At 36.3% G+C, this 26,821-nt stretch overlaps 1 protein-coding gene across 4 annotated transcripts in view; it reads left to right on the forward strand.

Moving 5' to 3' along the window:
• HCFC2 (host cell factor C2) overlaps positions 1-26,821 on the forward strand; it is a 48,064-nt gene that overhangs the window by 15,510 nt on the left and 5,733 nt on the right. The window contains exons 8-17 of one of the 4 annotated variants that reach the window (XM_030320399.1): positions 5,589-5,756; positions 6,301-6,353; positions 7,825-8,002; positions 12,087-12,290; positions 12,857-12,930; positions 14,892-15,029; positions 16,565-16,750; positions 17,149-17,187; positions 17,455-17,740; positions 18,956-26,140. In XM_030320399.1, the coding sequence (XP_030176259.1) occupies positions 5,589-5,756; positions 6,301-6,353; positions 7,825-8,002; positions 12,087-12,290; positions 12,857-12,930; positions 14,892-15,029; positions 16,565-16,750; positions 17,149-17,187; positions 17,455-17,740; positions 18,956-19,140 (1,511 nt within the window). In that variant the 3' untranslated portion in view covers positions 19,141-26,140. Of the gene's footprint in view, positions 1-5,588; positions 5,757-6,300; positions 6,354-7,824; positions 8,003-12,086; positions 12,291-12,856; positions 12,931-14,891; positions 15,030-16,564; positions 16,751-17,148; positions 17,188-17,454; positions 18,750-18,955; positions 26,141-26,821 lie in introns of those variants that run through there. The other 3 variants (XM_030320401.1, XM_030320400.1, XM_030320402.2) reach the window with 3 other exon arrangements.

Here is a 26,821-nt window from a genome sequence, read left to right on the forward strand (position 1 = left end):
TGTTCTAAATTGTTCTAAATGCTGAGAAGTGAAATGCTACAGCAGTGAAAGAGACTGATAATGTCCCTGATGTCAAAGAACTTATATTCTTAGAGAGTATGAGGGCAGGGGGATGATGGGCACTAATCAAACAAATTAACAAAATCAGTTCCATTTCTGGTAAGCATGTGAAGACAGTAAGACCAGTGGGATAGTAATGGGAGGCACTGGAGTAAAGAGGGGTGGGGTTAACTTTGGAGTGGGTAGTTAGAAAAGTATGAAATGGCATTTGGAATATAATCCAGATGGGGAGAAGATGCTATCCGTGGAAAAGGCTGGGGGAGCAACACTGTAGGAAGAGTGAACAGCAAGTACAAGGGCCCTGAAATGGGAATGCGTGGCTCGTTTGGGCCCAGTGAAAGAGGAGAGTGTAGGGATGGAGGTTAGAAAAGTGACCACAGGACAGATCTTGGAGGGCCTCAAACATCATGGTAGAGTTTAGATTGTTTATAAAGTACAAAGGTAAGTTATTTATTAGTTTGAAGGAGAGACGTGTCGTGATCTGATGTACATTTTGGAATGGCCGCTGCAGTTGCGTGGAAAATAAATTGGAGGTGAGCAAAGGTGCACACAGTGAGACAAGTTAGGAGGCTTTCACAGCAGTCAGAGAAGTCTTAGACTACGGTGGTGCCAGTGGAGATGCAGAGAAGTGGCTGAATTCAGGATATGTTTTGGAGTTCTTGTTGACAGAACTGGCTGATGAATTGGGGGTGGCATATGACAGAAAGGACAGGAGGATGGAGTTTTTAGCTTGAATAATTTGGTGGTATTTCCGCTTACTGAGCTGGAGAAGACTGAGGAGAAAACTGGCTTGGGGAGAAAATTAAGAGTTCCATTTAGACCATGCTGAGTTTGAAATAAGGAGATCAAATAAGTAGTTGAGGAACAAAGAAGTCTGGAGGCCAGCGGAGAATCAGATTTGGAGATGATGTAATGTGCACTGTTATATGAGAAAAGCAGATTATAAAACATATCTATAATTCCAGGGTTTTTTTTTAAGTGTATAAATAGAAAATTCTGGAAGGATACAGTAGTATGCCAAAGTGTTATCTAAAAGATGAGGGACACCTGGGTGGCTCAGTCGGTTAATCATCTGACTTCGGCTCAGGTCATCATCTCACAGCTTATGAGTTCGAGCCCTGCATCAGGCTCTGTACTGACAGCTCAGAGACTGGAGCCTGTTCAGAGTCTGTGTTTCACTCTCTCTCTCTCTGCCCCTCCCCTCGCTCGCACTCTGTTTCTGTCTCTCTTTCTCTCTCAAAAATAAATAAACATTGGGGCGCCTAGGTGGCTCAGTTGGTTGAGCATCCTACTTCAGCTCAGGTTGTGATCATGTCAGCATGATCTCGTGGTTTGTGAGTTTGAACCCCGCATCGGGCTCTGTGCGGACAGCTCAGAGGCTGGAGCCTGCTTCAGATTCGGTGTCTCCGTCTCTCTCTGCCCCTCCCTGACTTGTGCTCTGTCTTTCTTTCTCTCAAAAATAAACATTTTTAAAAAATTAAAAAAAAATTAAGATAATTGATGGGGCACTTGGGTGGCTCAGTTGGTTAAGCATCCAACTCTTGGTTTCAGCTCAGGTCATAGATCTCACTGTTCATGAGTTCGAGTCCCATATTGGACTCCATGCTGCTGGTGCGGAGCCTGCTTGGGATTCTCTGTCTCTTTGCCCCTCTGTCTGTCTCTCTCTTTCTCTCTCTCTCAATAAATAAATAAACTTTAAAAAAAGATAATTGATTTATGCTAAGTGAAATTAGTCAGAGAAAGACAAATATCATATGACTTCACTCATATGAGGACTTTAAGAGACAAAACAGATGAACATAGGGGAAGGGAAGCAAAAATAACATAAAAACCAAGAGGGGGACAAAACATAAGAGACTCTTTTTTTTTTTTTAAATCTTTTATTTAAAAAAAAAATTGGGGAAGGGAAGCAAAAATAACATAAAAACCAAGAGGGGGACAAAACATAAGAGACTCTTTTTTTTTTTTTAATCTTTCATTTAAAAAAAAATTTTTTTTAATGTTTGTTTTTGAGACAGAGAGAGACAGAGCATGAACGGGGGAGGGGCAGAGAGAGAGGGAGACACAGAATCCGAAGCAGGCTCCAGGCTCTGAGCTGTCAGCACAGAGCCCGACGCGGGGCTTGAACTCACGGACCGTGAGATCATGACCTGAGCTGAAGTCGGACGCTTAACCGACTGAGCCACCCAGGCGCCCCCATAAGAGACTCTTAAATACGGAGAACAAACAGAGGGTTACTGGAGGGATTGTGGGAGGGGGGATGGGCTAAATGGGTAAGGGGCATTAAGGAATCTACTCTTGAAATCATTGTTGCACTGTGTGCTAACTAATTTGGATGTAAATTTAAAAAAATTAAAAAAGATAATTGAAAAAATAATAAATTGAACAACAAAGTTAGAGACTAAATGCTTTGTATGGAAGAAGCACATACTAGCAAGCGGGAAAGAAATATAGAAAATCCAACTTACTGTTGCATCTTTGAAATTGGGAGTTATTACCTGAAGTCCAAGGATAAACTTCAATCCCTGAGATTGGAAGAAAAAATGTGTGTGTATAAATTTTTCTTGGTAGTGAATACATCACTTGAAGCAGATTGTCTAAGTGATCTGTGACTTTTAAAAGATTAAAAATTACTGGCTCTGAATGGCCAGTTTTTCCATAAACCTTAGACAATGTCAATTTAAAAGTAATCATGGCTACTATCATAAAGTTGGAATTTAGATTTTGCTTCTCCTCTTGATAAGTTGGCATGAATTTTGGGAACTGGGGAAGTGAGGGCTTTTCATCTTGCTCTTTTTCACTTATAGTTAATCTTTGTGAATTTGATAGCATTTAAGAGTAAATAATGCCATAAGGCTTTTTATTAAAAATAGTCCTTTGCTCCCACTTTCCTCTCATTTTCCTTGCTTCACAAGCATCTGCTTTCAACTCTGTTAAACAATCCTTTTGGGATTTCCTTCCATATTTCCATATAACATTAATATATTACTTTGATTTTTTTCAGTTTAGGCATAAAATGATCACTTTCTACTATAACAGTTAAGGATTTATCTCTTCTTCCCACCATTCCTTGCTTCTCTGCTCTATACCATTCCTACCCCCATTCTCTCAATATGGTTATGCAGCAATTTTGTTAGATGAGTAGTCATTGTTTATGACCATGTAAACACTGTTCACAGGTGAGCCATGCCATGGATTAATAATTGTCATTTTTGTTTGTCTTTGATTTGTATGTATTTACGACCAATTCAGTCCATACTCTTTAATTTGTTTAAATCTTCTCTCATTGTGGTTAGATGCATCAGATATATTCTATCATATTTCATCATCTTGAAGAAATTTCTCCTGGGGCTCCTGGTCTGGGTGGCTCAGTCAGTTAAGCATCCAACTCTTGGTTTCGGCTCATGTCATGATCTCTCTGACCCTCCCCTGCTCATGCTCGCTCGCTCTCTCTCTCTCTCTCTCTCTCACTCTCTCTCAGAATAAATAAATAAACTAAAAAAAGAAAAGACAAGAACCATCTCCTGCTCCAATCTGGGATGGTTGGCATGGTTCTCCTGCTCCACAAATCGTGCACAGCTATCATCCTGGAGTCTCCCTTCATCATCTTCCTGGAGATATCTTCTGCCTCTCACCTGTGCCAGATTCCCTGTTTCTAGTTCCTGTATTTTTCCCTTTCTTAGTTAACTTTTTCTTTTTTTGTGGAACACATCCCAGGAAAAGAGTGCATAGGAGATAAATTTATTTTCAGATCTTGCATTGTCTGGAAATATATTCAGTCTTCCTTCCATTTAATTGGCTATTTGCAGGGAAATAGAATTCGATACTGGATGTCATTACCCTTCAGAATTTTGAAAGCATTGTTATATTGTATTTAAGCTTCTAGTGTTTTTGTTGAGAAACCCAAACCACTTCTGATTTTTGTTCCTTTTTTTAAAAATTTACATATTTATTTTGAGAGAGAGAGTGTATGCAGCAGAGGCAGAGAGAGAGAGAGGGAGGGAGAGAATCCCAAGTAGGCTCTGCACTGTCAGTACAGAGCCCGATGCAGGCCTCGAACTCATTAACTGCAAGATCATGACCTGAGCCAAAACCAAGAGTCTAATGCTTAACCAACTAAGCCACCCAGGCACCCCTGATTTTTGTTTCTTTAAATGTGACCTTCCCCCTCACCTTTGATAGCTTTTGGGACTTTTGTCTCCATTATTCTTAAATTTCATGGTGATGTGCTTTGGTGCATCTATTTTTAACCCAGTGTGTTGAATACTCATTGGGCCTTTTTAGTCTATAAACTCATGTTCTTCAGTTCTGGGAATTTTCTTGATTTATTTCATTGATGTGCACCCTTCTGTTTTCTCTATTTTCTCTTCATGCAAGCTTCTGTTGTGTAAGTAGTATACTTCTTAGACCTGTCTTCTTTTTGTTTCCTTATGTGGGTTGTCTTTAAGAAACATAAATAAACTGGGTTGTGAATAGGATCATGGAGGAAACTACATGGGGAATAGTTGAAGGAACTAGGCTTACTTATCCTCCAAATCATAGTCATCAGTTTTTTTCTGTAAAGGGTCAGATAGTAAATATTTTAGGCTTTGCAGGCCGCGTATGGTCTCTGTTATAACTATGCAACTCTGCTGCTGTAGAATGAAAACAGTCATAACTAACACATAAACAAATGAGCATGGCTGTGTTTCAACAAGACTTTAGTTACAAAAACAGGCATAGACTGGATCTAGCCCATAAGCCAGCCAGTTTGCTGACCCCTTCTCTAAAAGATACAAAAAGATAGATATCAGACATGTTCTATAATGATTAAAATATAGCTTATAGATATCAACTCACTAGGAGACTAAATTTTCTTATGTAACTGTCCAAAGATGGAATGTACTCCCTTAGGAATTGTGAGTTCCCTGAATTGGTAGGTAAACAAAAAGGGGACAAGGCTATTGTAGAAATAATCTCAGATCCTTCTTTCTAGTTCTAAAAGCCTATGATTGTTACTTGTTTTGGAAATGTTGTAATATTTTATATCAAAGTAGTTACCTGTTTGGGGTAGTACAAGTTTTGATAAAAGGGTATTAACATCAAGAAGTTGTGTTTTCCCAAAATATCATGTCCAAATCATATTTGCTAACACTAACAGTATTTCTAACATGTATGCTATTGGCTGAAAATTGGCTCGTTAAATTAAAAACTTACATAGGTAAAATAATGTAGCTCTAACTATAAAATACTTGGTGCCCTGCCCCCACTTCTAGGATTAAATATTTCTTTCTGATTCTGGTGACTCACATGGCTTGGAATTTTTCTCTCTATTTGTATAAGGAATTAAATAAATAAGTAGGACCAGAACCCCAAACTGTTTTCATTTGACCTACTATAGCTAAGTTTATCTGAATACATCTCCCTGTGGGTAAACAGGTGAAATACTCATTGCTGATGTTTTCAGAGCCCCAAGCCCGCACAAATTGTACAAGCAAACTCTTGATACATTTGAAACTTAAAAGTATAATATCAATATTGTTCTTTAGAGAAACCGCCGGCACCATCACAAGTACAGCTGATCAAAGCCACTACCAACTCTTTCCACGTCAAATGGGATGAAGTGCCTACAGTTGAGGGCTATCTTTTGCAGCTAAATACAGACTTGCCACACCAAACTGCATCATCAGATTCCTCACTGGCACCAAATCTACAAGGTAACATAATTTTCACCTGGAAGCTTGCATGTTCAGATGCTTTTTTAAAAAGTGACTACAGGAAAGCCTGTGATTAGGCCTAGTTTTAAAAATGTTATGATGTGATGTTTTCTGCCTGGTTAATCAAATATGTTGCATTTCAGTTCCGAAACTTGCCTGTCTTCCCATCATGATGTGGTAGGTAGAACGCATAGACACATAGGATAGAATGTTTTTTCTGCAGTTCACTCTGATGTACTTCCTTGTTTCGACATGCTACCTGACTTCAGGAGATGGTTTTAATTAGCTTTCATAAATATTTCAGCTTTTTAAACAAGTATTCAAAGTAATAGGCACTTGGAAAGTAAAAGCAGATTTCATTTTACATGTTCTTTTGGAAAGGATTTCAATCAACCAGTAAGCAGACTATTAAGAAAATAGATTAACTTTGATAAAGATACTACTTTTTAAGCTTTAATACATAACTTTCAGAAATACTTGATTGTAATATATTTTATTGAAGCTAATTTAGAGCATGTCAGTCTGAACTTTCTCATTCCTACAGGAGTCAGAATGGACCCTCACAGACCAGGCAGTAATAGCACCGTTCCTAACAGTGTAAGTTAAAAAATAATTTATGATGGTAAATGAATGTTTATGGTTAGAGTCCAAATTTTTATTAATATTTGTAGCATATTACCCTAGGACAGAGGTTCTTAACTCTGGCTGCATATTAGAATCACCTCTGAGATTAAAAAACAAACAAACATATACAGAATCCCAAGCCTTTCCCGAGATTTAGTGAATCAGAATCTTTAGGATGATGCCCAGGTAACTCAGGTTTTAAGGAAAAGCTCCATAGAGCACTGTGGCACTGGCCTGGATTGAGAACCCCTAACCAGGAGACTAAAGTCTACCTTCATTGCACACAGCATCAGAGGCTAATCCATTATAATTTATACTTACGGTGTCTTGAAATCTGTATTTTGACATTTCTAAGTATCGTACACACTCCTGTTTTAAGTTTCTAAAGATGTACTTCAAAAACGCATATGAAATATATTTCTTTACTATGTACTTCATTGGTCAAAGAATATGAGTTGCTAAGTTGAACACTGATGTTTGTGAGGTTATTTCTTGTTTATGAAGTGCTTCACAGTAGGTATCTGTAGAGACTAATGAATAAGCTCACTAGGATTTACACTGGTTTTATATGGCAAGCTGCTGTCTGCATATACAGTAGATTCTTTTCAAGGGAAATGATGTAGGGATAAGCTCATGTGTTCTGAACATGGCTGTTGTGGACAAATATCCTAGAGCCATGAGAAGTTATAATTGACAATGGAGACAGAAAAGTCACAAAAAACAGGTAAGTAGAAGGGGGCAGCAATAGTGGGGTTTTTGAATGAAGCCAGGTAACTTTTATGGCTCAGTAGACCCATATATATTGCTGTATAGTAACTGATGTTGACCTTGATGACCTGAATTATCAAAAAGTTTAAATGTGTTCATTATAGTGTGTACAAGAAGGCAAAGAAAAACAGAATTAAAGAGACTGCTATTTAAAAATGTTTAATGGCAAAGAATATTGATATGTGTATGTATTAAATCTTGATATCTATTTGGAAACTCAGTCATATAGAATAATTCATTTGCTTGAACTGAGATTTTATTTTTAGGAGTCATCAGGTCTTTAAAATCCATGCTGACTTTGTTAAGAAAATTGGACAAATGTGTTAAACTCAGTAGCTCTGGTGTTGTCGCCTGTGCTGCATACATATTTACTTGCATACTAACTACCACTCATAAAACATAGTCTGGGGTCCCCCCCCCCCAGAATATACCCTCCTATTCCCCTTTATAACTGGTCTTCTGAGAATGGAGATTAAGGGAGGAAATGGGTTTTTAAACTGTTGTAAAATTTAAAGAATAATCCTATACAAATTAAGTGTATAATTTAAACTGTTTTATATCTTGGTAAATTTATTTTCAAAAGCATTCACGTTGTAAATTATTTTGCTTGTTTTTCACATGTATTTCTATTTAACTGAACGTTGTTTGCTACAATAAACTGTTTTATTTCTTATAGATCAGCGATACAACGAACAGTGCAAAAACTGAACATACACCTATGAAAGGAACTTCTGTGAAAAACAGACCAGATCTCAAAGCATCAACTGATTTTAATGCTGCTTTACATCCATCTATGGCAACTAATACTTCTAATCATAATAGTTGTGTCGTGGATATGTTAAGGAAAAATGAAGGTATAAAGATGGCATTTTTAAAAAATGTTTATTTATTTTGAGAGAGAGAGAGAGAGAGTGCGAGCAGGGGAGGGGCAGAGAGAGAGAGAATCCCAAGCAGGTTCCGTGCCATCAGTGCAGAGCCCAACACAGGACTCGAACTCACAGACCATGAGATCATGACCTGAGCCAAAACTAAGAGTCAGATGCTTAATCAACTCATTCACTCAGGTGCCTCAAAGATGGCACTTTAAGTAAAGCCAAAGCTTTTTATAATAACAATAGGGAATTATAGTCTCTGAAAAAGTAAATGTTGTATGGTTTTGACCCATTTTCAAAATAATAATAAACTATCCACATTGACCCTAGTTAGAGTGATGTCAGGATACTAAGAAAGCACTGACCTGAATTGCAAAGCTTAGTTATGAGGTATGGAACTCAAATGAGGCAAGCTCTTTTATGACATTTGAGGTTGGCCAGTATGTTCAGTGTCACGTTCCCATTACTGTATTTTCTTAGCACGTAGAACTATCTGAAATTATCTATTTGGGGCAGGGATTTTCTTGTTCATCTCTATTTCCTCAGCACCCAGATCCATGCTTGGTTAATAGTAGTCATTTAGTAAATATTTGTTTAGGAAATAACTGGATTATCCTCAGAAAGATAGTTCATTTATGAGAACTGTTGATTACATTCATGCGACAGCTTGTACTTTGGTGATCCTTATATTTAAAATGAGTTCATTTGAATATTCTGATGCCATTTCAGATACATTGTATCTGATTTCAGTATCTAAAGTTATTTTATAAATCTCATTCTGATGTCCCTGACATAGAAACATGTGACTTTAGAAACGCCTGGGTGGCTCAGTTGGTTGAGCATCCAACTCTTGATTTCGGCCAAGGTCATGATCCCAGGGTTGTGGGATCAAGCCCTGTGTCGGGCTCCAGGCTGAGCGTGGAGCCTGCTTGGGATTCTCTCTCTCCCTCTGCCCCCCTACCTCAGTTTTGTGTTCTCTCTCTAAAATTAAAAAGGAAAGAAAGAAAGAAAGAAAGAAAGAAAGAAAGAAAGAAAGAAAGAAAGAAAGAGAAAGAAAAGAAACGTGACTTTATTTTTAATTTGAGAAAGTCATGACAGCTGATATAAATCTAATGCCTCTTCAGTGATACAAACTTAACAAGATGAATATTATTTTTATTTCCATTTTTTTAAATGTTTATTTTGGGGAGACAGTGCAAGAGGGGGAGGGGCAGAGAGAGAGTGGGGTACAGAGGAGCCGAAGCGAGCTCCATGCTGACAGCAGAAAGCCCGATGTGGGGCTCAAACTCATGAACCATGAGATCGTGACTGGAGCCAAAGTCAGACACTTAATCAACTGAGCCACCCAGGCACACCTTTATTTCCATTTTTCTTAATGAGTCTGTGGTAGGTAAGAATATTCAATGAAAATAATTTCCTGTAATTTTTCCTTATTTCATCACCTGTGCAAAAGGAGAGCACTTTTGTTTTATTGATTTTCAGGTGGAATCAATTTGGTTAAAATTATAAAAGCCTGGTCCTGGACCTCAATTTATATTTCTTTCTTATAGTGATTTTCTATGTCTATCTTATAAAGAAGTTTATGCTCTTGAAAACAAATCGGAGCTTTGAGATTTCAGAATCTTAATGTACTCCAAATCGTATGTTGTAAGACAGTTTAGAAAAAATTAATACGAAACAAATGGGAAAACCAGAGTGGTTGTACAGCGACAGTATCACTGACAGATCGTAGACATTCAAATCTGTGAATGATTGGCTACCCAATCTCAGGTTAACAAGGGGAGATTGGACCTTTTTCTTTGTAGGTTGGAGTAGCTGGTATGTTTCAAAAGTGGAAGAGTGACATGATTAGTTGATATTGTTGTTTTGGAAAGAACACTCTGGCCTCACCATCAGAAGAACTGGAGTAGGAAATGATTGGGAGGCTTTGTAGAAGGTTCTTTTAGGACTCTAAGAGATAACCAGAGACTGAAGCAGTGGGTGGATTGGAGAGGAGAGAATATATCATTTCTGAGAGTTTTAGAAACTAGCATCTATTACTAGCCTTGGAAACTGGTTGGATATGAGAAATAAAAACGAGTTTACCATGACTCCCAGTTTTTTGGTTGGATATTCAATGAGTGATGATACTCTTTATCAAGAAATGAAATATAGGAGCCAGAACAGATTTGGGAAAAAGGTAAGTTCAACTTTGAACTTAGTGTTTTTGAGACACTTGAGGAACATACTGGTAAAGATTTTTAATCGGCAGTTGGATATTTAGGTGTAGAGTCTAGGTGGTAATTTTTGGCTGGAGTATAAATTTAGAAATTAAGGGTAACTAAAATATAAGCCCCACAAGGAGCAGTGACTTTATCTGACTTGTTCACTGCGAGATTCTTAGCACCTGGCAGTGTCCAGGATATATGTATTTGAGAGATGTATGATTTATGAATGGTAGTGAAAACATAGGAAAATATGTAAATGGAGAAAAGAGAAGGCTTGGGAACACCTGCATTTAAAAAGTCATCTGAAGAGAAGAAGCCAGCTACAGAGATTGAAAAGGGGTTCTTAAAAGGCCAGGAAAAGAACCAAGTAGATTGGTGTCCTGTTTTTTTTCTCAGTAGTGGTCATCTCAGTTTGTGTATGCATGTTTCTCTACCACACGATTATAACTTCATGAAGTATTAACCATGCCTGCTTTATTTCACCATTGTAGAAGCATGCACGATATCTGGTAAATAGTAAGTCCTCAGTACTGTGGAATGAGGGGTGCCTAGGTGGCTCAGTTGGTTAAGCATCCAACTCTTGATTTTGCTCAGGTCATAATTTCACAGTTCGTGGGATGGAACCCTGCTCAGGCTCTGCGCTGATGGCGTGGAGCCCACTTGGGTTTCTCTCTCTCTGCTCCTGCCCTGCTTGTTCTCTCTTTCTCTCTCGCTCTCTCTTTCAAAACAAATAAGCATAAAAAATATTGTGGAATGAGTAATTATAAGTCATAGAAAGAAACAACTTCAAAAAAGGAGTATGTGGCTGGCATTGTTTATGTTGCAGAAAGGTCAAGTAAGTGGAAATTGGAAAGCATCCCTTAGAAATCATTGACGTTTGCCAGAGCCATTTCATTAGAGTAGAGGGGTAGAAACCAAATTTGAAGAGGTCAGGGAAGTAGAGACTGCTCTGAAGGAATTAGGGGTAATGGCAACTGGAGATTTGTGGGGTCAAAGAAGATGGGTGTTTTGTTTGCTTGAGAGACTTGATAATGTTTAAGGACTGAGCGCCAAAAACTGCTAATGAAAAAAGAATCTGAAAACCCTGAAGAGAAAGGAATGATTGATAAAAGAGGGTCCCAAAATATGGGGAAGGGATAGAACCAAGATCACAGGAGGATTGATTATCCTTCCTCTGGAGAGAGGTCAGTTCGTCCTCTGAAATGGAAGAGAAGATAGAAAGGATGGGCCCAATCATAAATGTGTTTCTAGTTTAGGGCAGAAGAAGGCAGAAAACTCAAGGCATTCATGCCTGATGACTTCTGTTTTTTCCCCTAAAGTGGGAGGCAAGGCATTTGATCTATGATTTAGAAGAGTCCAAGAACAATGATTCAGTGTTTAGAATGGAAGAAGGACCTGAGAAGTTGGACATCTGTTATCTATGTAGTACATTTTATTTTATTTTTCTTTTCTTTATTTTTTAAAAAATATTTATTGATTTTAAGAGAGAGAGAGAGTGCATGAGCAGGAGAGGGGCAAAGAGAGAGGAGGGAAAAAGAGAATCCCAAGCAGGCTCCATGCCGTCAGCGCAGAGCCCGACATGGGGCTCGATCTCAACAAACTGTGAGATCGTGACCTGAGCCGAAATCAAGAGTTAGAGCTCAACTGACTGAGCCACCCAGGTGCCCCTGTAGTCCACTTTATTTTTCTAAACACTTTATGTTTAGCCTAATGGTTAATTCATATGCATGACATTTGCAGTGCCTGTGTTTATGATTTTTAAAATTGAAATACCAAGAACGTGTGACAAGAACCATAATCAGATAGCATACTTATTGCAGGCGTTATGTTAATAATTGTTTTTTTCACTTTAATTTTAGGTCCTCATACTTCAGCAAATATAGGTGTTCTAAGTAGTTGCCTGGACTTAAGAACAGTAATCCCTGAAACTTCTGTATCCAGTTCTGTTTCCAGCGCACAAACTATGGTAACCCAGCAGACCATTAAAACTGAATCATCCAGTACAAATGGGGCAGTTGTTAAAGATGAAACTTCACTAACAACATTCAGTACCAAATCTGAAGGTTTGAAATGTGTTTCACATACTGTATTTTGAACCATTTGTGTATATAAATTCATCAAACTTACTTGTTTAGATGGGAATTGCATTTCATCTTGGATTGAGTTATATATAAACAGATAAAACATTCCAATTAAAATTATTATATAACATACTCTTCTGCCTTCCATAAAATATTTAAATCAGCACACACCAAAATACGTTCAGAATGTGTTTTTCCTACCGTGAATATATTCAGCAAATTTTTTTTCCATAGAAAAGATTTATTCTTTAGACTATGGGGTAACAATTCCTCCAGCTTGATAGATTTCTGATTTTATAAATTCTCGTTTCATTCTTTTGCTATAGGAATTGTGTTTCATCTTTGGTAAACGTTCTCTGAAGTTCTAGCTGGCCATCAAACCCTTGAGAAATGAACACTGTGAATGAAATTGAGTTAGAGGGTCCATATTTCTAATTATTGTGCTTTTTTCCCTGGGGCTATTTTTTTATGTTTATAAATTATATTTTAATGTGTCTGTTTGATAAGTGATCATGTAAGTCTTATATGATGAATTGTTTGGTTTTTAGTTGATGATACATGTGCCCTGCCTGCAACTAAGATCAGCCGTGTGGAAACACAGGCCACAGCGATGTCATTTTCTGTAAGTACGTGACCTGAAGATCACTTGTGTTTACAGGTGGCCAAGTATGCTTTAAATGCTGAGCAACTTCAGCGTGAATTCATGAGAAGATTCTTGAGTGTCCTTTAGTAATGACTTGACATAGATTGAGAAATGAAGACTTGAATAGGAAAATGTTTACAGTATACTGTTAAGTGAAAAAAAGCTGCATAAAAAATAATATAGATACGCTGTGGTCCCAATTTTATTAAAAGATTCACACAGTAGATACATTCCTACTCTCACGTGAATCCACATACATCCATACTACAATGCTGGATGACTTTCTTCAGGTTGTGCGACCATAGATGCTTTTTATTTTCTTCTTTGGGCCTTCAGTATTTTTGTATAGTGAAATGTGTTACTTTCATAATCAGAAATATGTATGCGTGTATGTGAACATATATACGTATATATGTAAGTTACATTAGTGGTTTAAGAGTAAAAGGACATGGTACAGAATGGAAAACTTGAATGGCTCTATTACTAGCTACTTATTAGGAGAACAGCAGAATATTGCAATATGAAAATAAAAATTGAGTAGGCATACCTATTGGGTAGGCCAATAATCTACAACATGGCATCGTTTTATGAAAGGCCAGAACTGGTCTGCATGGCACCAAACTTAAAATGCTAGGAATGTGCCTCACAAGTATACACAACTGTCTTAATTACATAAATATAAGGGTAATACATATGTGTGTGTGTGCATGTGTGTGTATATACCTTTTAATTTATTTTAAAATGCTGAGTCATTTCAGCTTTATTGCTATGAGCAAGAGTTTTTATTTGACCTAGTATTTACCTCTTAGCATCTTCAAGAATTATCTGTAGTTTTAGTTTCCTTTCAATCATGATTTTATGGATTTTGATCGTAGTTTTATCTTCATCAGCTTTCACCTTTCCAGAATGTTACGTTAAGTCCTAGAGTTCTTAGACTCAGGGAAAAATTATTAAAGGGAACGTTTTTCTCTTCAATCTGTCTTGCAGCACATCAGACAGAATGGTATTTGTTATTTCAGTTGGAGCCAGTTGTTTTATAAAAGTTGTTGAAGAGAGTTTTTACCACTTTAAAAATGAAAACAAGTTTAAAGCTATTCCTTTTTTTAAAACCTTAAAGACTTTTCTAGTTAGCTCACTTTGTCATGTGTGATAGCCTAAATAACAAATAATGTGAATTATAAGCATGTACCTCTGCTGTTATATATTTAAGACAGAAATAAATAACTGAAGTGCACATTTGTTTTGAGCTTCTGGAAACAGTGTCTCATTTATAAAGAAGATGGCTTAAAAAGGTTAGTTCCAGGGATAAGTATAATTCACTTATCACTAAAAGTAGTTTAAGGTAGAGGAAGTGTATTTGTTTTAAAGCAAGGTAAAAAATGTAAAACTGTTTGCTCCTCTTTAGTATATACTAAAGTATATTCAAATTGCATTTTAGTTTTGAACATTTTTTCTCCTTTTAGGTTTGGAGAATCACAGGTATTTCAAGTGCAAAGATCACTGAATTTCTGCTAGTTGTTTTTGAATCTAGAAATAAGCCAGCTTGGAATGAATTTTTCCTTATTTGCTCCTTTTGGAGCAAGGTATAATGTCACACTAAAGGGATTACATTTTCTGAGAGAGTCTCTGAAATGACAATGTTCTATAAAACAGCTGGCATTTTAACAAATCACTGATTGGAAAGCATGCTAACTCTAGCTAGGTTGATAGTCCAGAGCTACTGACTTGGAGAATGCCTGTCACTCCCCATGTTTGAATTGGCATCCCTGTTTCACTGTCAGTTGACCTAATCTGTTAAGAGTTTATTTACTTATGAGCTGTTAATGTTGTGGTGTTTACCCGTATACCTACTTGTAGATCACTGCATGGATTTGTTAAATCTTGAAGTTTCTTATATGCTCAATAAGAGTCTTGATAAATTTTTCTTTCTCTAAAATTAGAAAGAGACTCCTTCAAATCCAGTGGCCACAGTGAAAGCAGGAGAACGACAGTGGTGTGATGTAGGAATTTTTAAAAATAACACAGCTTTGGTGAGCCAGTTTTATTTGCTGCCCAAAGGGAAGCAAAGCATCTCAAAGGTAGCTATTGATATGTTTTCTACACTGTGAGTTTGTAAGTGTCACAAATGAGGTCTTTTTTTATAACCCTGATTGAAGTCACTTTGGATGAGTGAAATTGGGATCTGTTCACAGTCTATAATTAAGAGTTCTATATGCCTTCTTATCTTGTATTCTTTTATAAGGCTCTTTTTATGGACTGTATCATAAGCAGGTCACTTAAAAAATCTTATACAATCACTGGGCTGGATTTTGAGTCAAAATTAATATGGTCTGGCCAGTACAGATAAGGATGTCTTTTAAATACCTCTAATTTTGTTATCTGGTATGTTTAGAGAATGGAACATTTTTTCTTAGAACTTTTTTAATTCCTGATTTCACAACTTAAAAAATTTAATAGCCCCTGTAGATGAAGGAATACAATCTAGTTTTCTCTTGATTCTGAAACCCCTTAAAGTGGAACTCATATATATAAACATTAAACCTCTAAGAATTGTCAAATAGATAACAGCTCCAAAGCACACTGAACTAATTTTTTTCTGGAATGGGGAATTTCAGAGAGTGAATTGCCAAGGAAATAGCTACTTAGTTTGACTCTCCCAAAGACTTGCACAAACGGACAATATATCATTTATCATTATATTTTAGTTTCTCTAATATTACCTCTGGCATCTCTCGACAAAAATGAAAATCCTGGTGAATAATTTGTTAGTATTATACCTAATGAAATTTCTGGCTGTAGCTTAATTTCATATATTAGAAATAACGATATCTAAGGGCCTAGTAATTACCTGTTTTTCCCAAAAGAAAAACAGCATAAAATTTAGAGTCAGTAAACTTGGGTTTGAATCATTAGTTCCAGCACTCAACAGTGTGACCTTGGAGAAGTCACTTGTTTAACCTGAGACTCAGTTTCCTCACTTATAAAATAAAAATGATAAAGCTCCCTTAAAAATGGGAATGATACATTAGGACTACCTGTCTCACAGTGGTGCAGTGAGAGGGAAAATATGGAAAAACTGTTTGAAAGTTATGAATGTTATGATCTTTCTACCCAGAGTATACAATCCAATTATTTAACATTTGTTCAGCATCTGCTGAATATTAATTTTTAAAATGCTCCATAATACATGCTGATCACTTCTTTTCTGGCAAGTTTGCTTGCCTGTATCCAAAGGGTATTGTTCCTGGTTAGACTGAGAAGAATTCCTCTGAGATTTCTATTCTAAGTTTATATGGACGGTTGTTTCTTTGCTTATAGTGGTTGTCAGTTTTTTTCTACCTTTACATTCTTCATGTGCAGAATATGCTTAAATTTCTTTTTATAATCAGTGGTTTTTAACTGGAAAGGTCACTTTTCCTCCAGATAAGAATCACTGATTTATAGGCTTAGTTGCTTTTGTATTTGGAGGGTTTATTCCATGTGTGACAGAGGGAAAAAATTAAATGTGAACTAGAACCTTAAAACATAATTCATTCTTTGAAAAGTTTTCTTGTTTAATGACAAAATAATTAATTGCACTTTTTCTTTGACTTTTGTATATGTTACATTTTAGATAGGAAATGCGGATGTACCTGACTACAGTTTACTTAAGAAACAAGATCTTGTTCCAGGCACAGGATACAGATTCAGGGTAGCAGCCATCAATGGATGTGGAATAGGCCCTTTCAGCAAAATCAGTGAATTTAAAACTTGTATTCCTGGTTTTCCTGGAGCTCCTTCTGCAGTCAGAATTTCAAAGGTGAGATGTCCGGTCAAGTCTTGGTGATTTATTTATTGAAAGTTTATACATGAAGTAAAACCATCAGTTTAGAGATTCTTGTTAGTAACCGATGAAATGAGAGGTATCTAAAAGGGGTATCTAAAAACCAATGTAACATTGTGTGTCAACACTATTTCAATTTTTGAAAAATTAAGTAATAAGTGGGGTGGATTAAAAGTTTAAAAAATATTGCTTGCTAATAACTCATAATTTTAAGGACCAAATTTCAAGCAGAATTACAGCATCCAAATTCTAGAAAGTCAGAGAAATCTGGTATGCTTCTTAATATTAACTTTGTTCTTGTTGTATGGAACCAAAAAGTTTGTGTTGGAGAATTTTAATAGAACACATGAAATTGAATTATATTTTATCCTAAGGTCCTGCCCCTCTTTAGAGAAGAAAAGATCTGCTTTCAGGTAAGAAAAATCCCTTTCTTGGGATGGTATAGGCAGACATTTAAGCCTAGTTATGATATTGAAAAGTGGGCAATGAATTAAACATTGTAAATCCAATTAAGGTAAGTTTAAAAAAATCGGTAATAAAAGTTCTAATATCTAATGCAATTACTTTAGCAAAAAACAATATTTTGTGTTCTAAAGATAGACTCAACATTATAAGTGATATTAGAGAAAATTTCAGAACCTTTACCTGTTTTTGTTTTTGTTTTTTCTCCTCTCTTCAAGAATGTTGAGGGTATCCACCTTTCCTGGGAACCTCCAACTTCACCTTCTGGAAATATTTTGGAATATTCAGCCTACCTGGCAATCCGCACAGCACAAATACAAGATAATCCAAGTCAACTTGTGTTTATGAGGATTTATTGTGGTCTTAAGACATCATGTATAGTAACTGCTGGGCAACTTGCAAATGCACATATCGATTATACGTCCAGGCCTGCCATTGTGTTCAGGATATCAGCAAAGAATGAAAAGGGATATGGACCAGCTACGCAAGTTCGATGGCTTCAAGGTAACAATAAAAAAGCACCTTTAAATTGAGTTTTTGTTTTTTTGTTTTTTTTTTTTTTTTACTGAAGCTATTGTGATGATTATTTATTAGTAACTGGTTATGAAGATTTGTCATTTAAAAGAGTATTCTCTGACTGTATTTCTAGCACTTATGAGTTTGAGTTTGTAAGTTGTTCTTAAAATGTATTTGCTCAATTTTAGATCCAAATAAAAATAGAAAAGAAGCAAAGACTCTCTGAAAATTAGTGTATGGATTCGTCCTTACAGTTATATAACTGCTCTTTTATAAAGGAAAATAGTAAAATTAAGATAAAAGCTAGAAGGCTTTGTTACCCCAATATCTTTTCTAAAGGCCACGTAACTCAGTCATCCTAGAGGTATTGAGATGATTCTAGTAACTGGCTGTTGTACACTGTGCTGTCTTACTTAGTAGATGTTCTCTCCATTGTAAAGGCCCTGTCTTTGAGTACTCCCTATAACTTTATTATTCTATATGAGCAGTGATTCTCTAACAACTGTCTTCTACTGGATAATATCTGTGATACTAATATTAGGAGCCGCTATTTGATTCATTTTTTTGTTTACCTACAGTTAGCACAGAGCATAAGAAATTAAAAAAGGAAGAGGCGAGTTTAGAAACTCTGGTTTTGAATTTTCTTTATTTTCCAAGAATCATGGCAAAATACAAAAAGAGTAATGGGTTTTCTTGATTCATACCAGGCTGATACATTGGAATATATTTTTGGCCAAAGCACTTAATGTACCTGGTCTTTGATTTCCTCATTAATACAAGAGGGAGTTAAAAGAATTTACATATAAGGTTTCTTTCAGCACTAAAATGCTGTCTTTTCATCAGAAGCAAAGTATATCTGTGAACATTTTAGCAAGTGTTTTAATGGCTCTAACTTTGCTTTTGCTGAAACTAAAACATGCGAATTTAAAATTCAAAATTGAAGTACATGTCCTCTTTATTGCAGAAAGAAAGAAGCACCTTAACAGGACACAAGTTTTGAAATAGTGTTTTAAACATTTGTAAGATTTTTGTAAATGCTCTAAATGTTTTATTTTTGCATTGTTTTTACCTCAAAATTGTATAAACTTTTTTACAACTGAAAAATAAGCATTAGACAGCTTACTCAGGTCCCATTGCAACCTTAAAGATGCAGATAGGCATTATGGATACTCTGCCACAGGTAGCTTGTTTTGAACCTTTTAGGAATTTCCCGGTTCTGCTGCCGATACAAATCTGGAGTGAATATACAGAGCAATATAACTGCAGAAAAGATGGTTCAAACTAAGAGCCGTAATAACTGCAGGGGCCCAGGCCTATCTATTTCTACCATGCGACCTTATGCCAGGTCAGGTGGACTGAGTAGCTGTGTCCTCGAGCTTCACGTATAATACTCCCGGCCACGATGGATTTAATTGTGCAGGATTGATATATATGTATGTTCCAGTTACTAATTTAAAGTGTATAGAATATTTTAATATATAATTTTTGTAAAGAACTTGGATTTTTATACTACAGTATTTGTAATTAATGTGTCTCACTAATTAAGTTTCTCTTGAAGAAAATATGCAAGCTGTTAGACACATAATGAGTGATTTCCAAACTCTAAAGGTAAAATAAATGCACTACTCTGGTGTTATTAGAATACCTTTTTTGTGGCTGTATGAATCCTAAATCTTTAAATGTGTATTTTTACAAACAATGTTTACAAGGAGCTTCTCTGGTTTGTTGTCTCAGCACCTCCCTTGGTGAGAGCTTCATTCTGCATTTGTTAAATTCATATGCTTTGCTTTTAGCATATGCTTGCTTTTTGCACTAGTAGAATTTTAACTTACCTCATTATTATGTTTGTAATCATTTGTATAGCTTCCATAATATGTCTGGTATAGGATAAACAAATACTTAACCAAAGTTAAAATAAATGGTAAGCAGTTTTGCACATATTAAATGCTAGGGTTTTTTGTGTATATATGTGTGTTTAGTTATAAAAAGAGGAAGAATGAAAAGTTATAGTAAGTATATGTTTCAAGTCCAATTACTTTAATGATTTATCTGCTTTATTAGAAAAAAGTCTGGCTTTTAACTCCTTATTCTCTGCATTAATTAACAATTTGCATCTTGAAGCACTTCCCTTGATGACAAGGACGAAGTTGACTTTAAGCAAAGAATAGAATATTTGTTTGAGTGTGCACATTTGTAACTATTTAGTATTTGGTTTAGTTTACTTTGCTTATATGCCTCTGTTGTGCTATGAACCTGTGGTTCTAAATACATCTTATTTTCTAGAGAGAAAGGCAGTCTTGCTATATACCAAGGGATTTGTGAAAATAACAAATGTTTTTACTTTGACAATTAGCCCAGATTCTGTTATCGTTTTGTTTTGTTTTGTTTTTTGGCATTTGTGCATTAAGCACTGGTCATATTTATTGGTGACTGAAAGATGCCATTGAGAGATCTCTGTGGCTTGACATTCATAGTTAATAACAGATCTTTAAGCTGCGTGTTCATGAATAGAATGTACTAGGGTAAATAACAAGAGAAGTGCATTTAGCTTCCTATGATTTGCACATTTTCTAAGCGAAGATCCCTTTGAGTAGCAGTGGGCTAGATCATGCAGGTATCTTTCATATGAGGATTTACACTGAGTTAAATGACTCTTTACTCCTCCTTGCTGAATAAGCAATTCAGATGTACAAGCCTTTGTGCCATAGTCCTCTACCTGGGCTCTACAACTTTGGTTCACATATGTAGTAAAAAGATTTTGATGTTGCATGCTCTTAGAATTATATTTTCTAAGATATTGTATTGGCTTTGTTTTAGCTTAGTAAACTGTTTTGGCAGTTTAATTAGAAATAGGGTATTATAAACTCACTGTTATCTGCATTAAAAAAAAAACAATCTGATTGCATGTATGAGGCCCCCTTGCTCTATAACCCAATTACATAAATATAATCATCTCTAAGCAGGTGAAACTGTTGACCTGTTATTTCAAAGACTTGTAGTCTAGCCAAGATTTGTTCTGGTTAGAGATCTGGTCTATTATAACTGAAGGTATTTTTATTTTAAAAAATTGCAGCACTTGTAGCATCAAAATCACTTGTAACATTGCCTATGAAGAGATAATTAGGTTGAAAGTTATTGCAGTAATCTGCCCATGAATGAAATAGGTTGCAAAATAGACTTGGTCTTTGACTGCTTAAGGTATAAACTGACAGTTACATTTCCCAAGACTGATTTTAGGCAGTTTTATGTGTTATGTACCAATGATGTGTAAAATAAAGCACCTTTTCTATTATAACCAATTACAGGTGTTATTTGTTTTGAACTATATGAGAGAAAAATTAGTGATGGATGGCAGAGTAAATCTGTAAAATGTTGATTTTATATCGTTCACTTAAAATAACATAGGCAGTCTCATAAAGAATAGATTGTATCCGAAAACTTGTTTTTAAGTTAGTGAATTGTGTTTGGGAGTGATTTTCTCATAGAAATGTAAAGCCTGTCTCTCTAACCCTTACTGTGGCTGAGCTAGTAAGTAAAAAGGCACATGGCTCCAGGAGACAAATCTAAACTGTTGTCATCTCTTTTGTCCTCTAGTCGCTTTTAATTTTTTGTCTGTATGCTTTTCACCCATTTTAATTCACAGCAGCCAGACTTCTGTCCTGCTACTCCATCAAAACGGCTCTAGCAAAGGTCAGGGATAACTTCTCATTTCCCAAATCTAGTGATTTCTCTTGTCATTCGTAACTTAACCATTCCCTGGACACTTGGACATTTTCTTGGTTTCTGTGCTACCGCTAGCTCTTCCTTCCCGTACTCCTCCTGTCTGTAGGCCCCTTTTCTACTTGCACCTGCCTCCATTTGTTTTTTTCAAGACTCACCTCCTTTTTCAAGATTTCAAGATGAAGCATTTCCTGACATGCTCCATTTCCAAGTAGATTTGACCCCTTTGTCTTATGCCCCCACTGTCCTTTGTCAAATCTTCTGTCATAGCTGCCTAAAAAACATTGTGTCCTTACTTGTTAGCATTGTTCTCTCCCTCTGCCAGATGGTAGGTCTTTGAGGTAGAGAGTGGGTCTTTCTATTTCTTACATATCAGCCATTTAGCTGGTATTTAAATATGTGTTAACATGATTAAGGAAAATTGTCACCTTCACATTTCTCCATATTCTCACTCCCCTCTCTCAAATTGGGGTCAGAGTGGGAGGAAGGCTTTGATAGGGAAACAGATTTTAGCTCTTACTTCGGTTCCTAAGAGTTCTGGGATAAATAAAGAATATGTCACATATATACTGGGCTAAACGGGATATAACATAGGTATGTATAGGTCTCAAGCAGAAGTCTTTGACCTAAAAAGATCTGAGCATTTAGTGAGATTGGTAGGTATTGCTGGGTTATGATTTTTAACATTGGATGAAATGGAAAATGAGCTAAAAATATTTCCAAACTATTTCCTTATAGAAAAGCCATGGACTCTTGTCTAACATTAGAAAAAACAACCTACCTATTTGATATTAAGCACTGGGACTGCTGGAAGACATAGAACACCAGCATTAATACATATCAAGTCAGGCCACTATTGTCACCTCCAAGCTTATAGGACAAAGGATTCTTACACCACTAGAAAACAACATGACATTGGCACAACTTCCTTCCAGGTTTCCCAGTTAGAGTTGGGATTCCATACTATTTCTGTAACTCAAGAAGACTCTTTTTTCTTTTCTTTCTTTTTTTTTTTTTTTAATCATGCCTGAAAAAACATGAAATACAACATTCTGGGGAGAAAAATTTCTATAAACTGAATGAAGAAAGAAAAGGCTTTAAGATCCAAGGATATCAGCCTCCTTGTTCAGAATAGATTTCTGTATCTTAGTAGTATCTATTTGCTTCTTTCCTATCCTCTGAGGAGCTAAAATCAAGAAATGTCCACTTGTGAGATTGTTAATTTCAGCAAGGTCATCTGAAACAGAGTGTGAGGTTCTTTTGTGTATTTAGTACCTTGGATAAATTGAATTGAACAAGGGCCTGATACTTAAAGGCCATCATATTTGCAATCTGACTACTAGTAATGCCAGTGTCTCAAATTCAAAAGTCTTGAGAATACAGGTTATAAAGCCTTTGGCCTTAGATAGAGAGAAGGTTAGGAAGTCACAGGTATGAGGCAGTAGAGACAACAGAAGGATTCTCTATTTCCTGTTTTGATTTTGCTGGTTCAACAAAAAGTCTTTGCAGAGTATTTAGAGATGTCAGGGTGTTTACTCCTGAAGATAAAAAAAAATGTAGAAAGTATGAGTTTGTGTTATATCAGTAATGAAAGCTACTACAGAGAAGGAAATGGCCCCCTTCCTACCCACCTCCCCCTTCCTGGTCTCCTTACCACCCAGGGACAAAAAGCTAAAGGAGGAGAACTGAGGAAGGCACAGGAGAACCTGTGCCTGAGCATTTGCAGGTTACAAAGAAAAGGTAGGACTTGTATTTGTTTTTGAACATGGAATAACTCTACCCACTAGTTAATCATGGTCCAACAAATATCCACCTGTGACCAAGAGGATCACTCATTCCTTGTATCTGGGGAGACAGAGTGGAAGTTCCTTAAGAACTTGAGAAAGGTTCCCTCCTAATTTCTCTGTTTCTTACTGGAGAGGGAGGAAAAAGCTGCCAGTATATTAATGACCGTCCATCATAATAAAGGTGTGGGTGTGATACTTAGGGCAGCATAGCATGTAAGAGAGTGGGCAGAGTTCTGAAGGTCCGACTTTCTGGTATAAAAGTCATCCTGCCCTGGGGGGTGCAAGATGGCGGAGTAGCTGGACCCTCAGCTCACCCCACCCCTCCTCTACAGTCATCCTGCCACCACTTGCAGTTTAGTGCCCCCTGGTGGTGTTGTCCCTTCCACTTTAAATAAAGGTGAGATTTTAGGTCTTGTAGCTGCCTGGGATTTTTAAAATAGCTACAGCAATATCTGGAACTTTCCAGTGTGTTGGCCCTGTGTTAGACCCAGTGGGGGCGAGATTGGGCCTGGAGAATACACTTTGGACTTCCCCATTTTCTGGGAATGGGTTGCAGTCCTTTTGCTGCCAGGCCTGATCTACCTCTTGAAGCAACTCACCCAAGATAATAACTTTAGCTTGCCGTTTGGGGAAAGGGGATGGATGGAATGTTTCAAGATGTTTTGTTTGTTTTTTTTTCTTTTTTTCAAGTTTTGAAATTGTGTAACAAATTTATGGCTATTTTCCTGAATCAGGAAAAATGGCACCTTAACTATCCCTTATTTAATCTGCGCAGTGTCACTGCCAGCAATGACCTTGGCAAAGTCACGATTACAAAATTGTTATGACATTTGTGTGACCAACCTGACACTGTTATTGACCAATGTGGAGAAACAATAACTACCATGCGCTTTCTGTATTTGGGGGGTTACTTAATACATAAATACATTATTAGGAGAATGTGCCAAAGGGAATTTGTACTATTGAAAGTCAGCAGAATTCAGTAAAGAGGCAGCGTCTCCATCCATTTATTTTGGAATTCGCATCACCTGTCTCTATTTTCTGCTTTATACAAGAGATTACACCCAGTGTACAAAGTAACCGGTTAACCAGTGTCATGTTGGTGACTCTGATTCATCCTGGCAGAGCAGGACTGTAATACTCCCATCTCGTTGGATCTGAACCTTTGGGAAACTGTTTAACTTCCATGAGGAGTAGCGCATCTCATCCCTCTTTTTCTATTTTATCAGGTGCTTCTTCCCTACCAGTTAAAACAATTAGCTGATTTGCAGTGCACAGCAGTAGCTGAAATACGAGATGTTCCCTCTCTTTATTGATGAAATTATGTATTAAATAACCTTATAGCTTTTTTCTTTTAAAATATTTCTTGTGAAATAAAATGATCACACATGTATTCAACCTTCAACATAAGAACTAGAACATTCTCAGATACCCAGAATGCCCCTATTTTTCCTCCCCCCCCCCCCCCCCCCGCATAAGGTAAACATTATTCTGGATTTTTTTGTTAATAATTCCCATGTTTTTATTTATGGTTCTACCATCTATGTATGTATCCCTAATAGTATGCTGTTTAGATTTACCTGGTTTTGAACTTTCATGTAAATGGTTTCCTGCTGCATTATATCCTTCTGTGACTTTTTTCAGGCATTGGTTTTGAAATTCCCATCCGTGTTTATGCATGTAACCGCATTTCATTTGTTCTCACCGCTGTATGGTATTCCATTGTGTGGCTCTCCCACACTTTACTTATCTGTTCTTCTGTTCATGGAGATTTGGATTGTTTTCCATTTTGAGCTATCAAACAGTGCTGCCCGGAACGTTCTGCCAATTACAATGGAAGCTCCATGCGGGCAGGGATTTTGTCTGTTTTGTCTGATCTTGTCTGTTGAGACACTCACGATGACTAGGACAATGGAGGGCACATGGCGATGCTCAATAAATATTTGAGGAATGAATGAATTCTTGTACCTTTCCCCTGGCGCACATGTACAAGATTTGCTCCAGGGAGGTTGTGTTCAAAGTATGGTCCAGGGACCCTTTCAGGGGCTCTGTGAGGACAAAATTATTTTCGTAAAATTACTAAAACATTATTTGTCCTTTTCACTGTCATTTTTCATGAGTTTATGTATTTTTCCAGAAATGATGACATCATCACTCTGACAGCTAATCAAGTGTATACTTGTGTATTTTTGTGTTTTGAAAATGCCTCTTTTAATTTTCAATTTGGTAAATATTGATAAATATAACCCACACAAACAACTGATTTTTGAGGTCCTCAGTATTTTTTAAGGATGCAAAGAGGTTCTGAGACCAAAAATTTGAGAACCACAGCTCTAAGAAGCAGGTTTTGCTTGGTCATGCTGAACTGTTTCTGAAAGCATTTGTACCAGTTTACGTTCCCCCTGGCAATGGTTGAGTGCCATTGTTCCATATCTTAGCAAACACTTGGTCTTGACTATCTTTTATAGTTGCCAATTGGGTGGTGATTATATGGTGTCTTACTGTGGGTTTAATTTGCATTTCCCTGATTACTAATGAAATTGAGGTTTTTTTTTTTTTTTAAATATATGAATGTGTTTCCTCTTATGTGAAGTACTTATTCATGTCTTTTCCCCATTTTTGTATTAGGTGTGTCTTTTTTTCATTGATTCATAGGATTTCTTTATAAATTCTGGGTACCAGTCCTTCGTCAGTTAAACATGTTGTATATATATCTTCTCCCAGTTTGTGTATTATCTTTTGTAATTGTATTGAATCTGTTGATCAGCCTGGAGAAAATTGATGTCTTTTCAGCAATAAGTCTTCCTAGCCAAAAACACTGTGTTCCATTTATTTGGTCTTCTTTTAATATCTCTCAATAAACTTTAATGATTTTTCTCCATAAAGGCCTTCATGTATTATATTAGATTTCTTCCTATGAATTTTTATATATTTTTAATGCTATGGTAAATTTTTAAATTTTTTTCTATTCTAACTGGTTGTTTCTAATATAGATCATGTGCTATGTGTTGATTTTGGATCCAGCAGCCATGCTAAATTTTTATTCTAATAATGTATTTAGATGCTCTTGACTTTTTTAATACAATCATTATCGGCAAGTAGTGAGAATTTTCTTCCTTTATGATGCTTCTACCTTTAAAAAATTTTCTTCTTTAGTTTCTGCACTGGCTATGACCTGTAGTACAATGTTGAAAAGAACTGATAGTGAACTGATAGTGAACATCCTTGTTTTAAACATCCCAGTTTTAAAGCATCCCTTTAAGGGAATGCTTTCAACATTTCAGTTCAGTAATTTTTTTCCCCTGTAAATGGCCTTTATCAATTAAGAAGATTCTCTTCTATTTCTGCTTTGCTAATAGTTTTATTATGAATGGGTGTTGAATTTTATTGAATGCTTTTTTTCTCATCTATTTACATGATTGAATGTTTTTTGATGTTAATGTATTAAGTAATGGTGGCTGACTTTATTATTGAACCAACCTTTAATTCCAGGATAAAGCAACTTGGTCATGGTGTGTGTGTTTTATAATACATTGCTGGACTCAGTTTGCCAATATTTTGT

The sequence above is a fragment of the Lynx canadensis genome, chromosome B4 (assembly GCF_007474595.2).
Source record: "Lynx canadensis isolate LIC74 chromosome B4, mLynCan4.pri.v2, whole genome shotgun sequence".
Lineage (NCBI taxonomy): Eukaryota > Metazoa > Chordata > Mammalia > Carnivora > Felidae > Lynx > Lynx canadensis.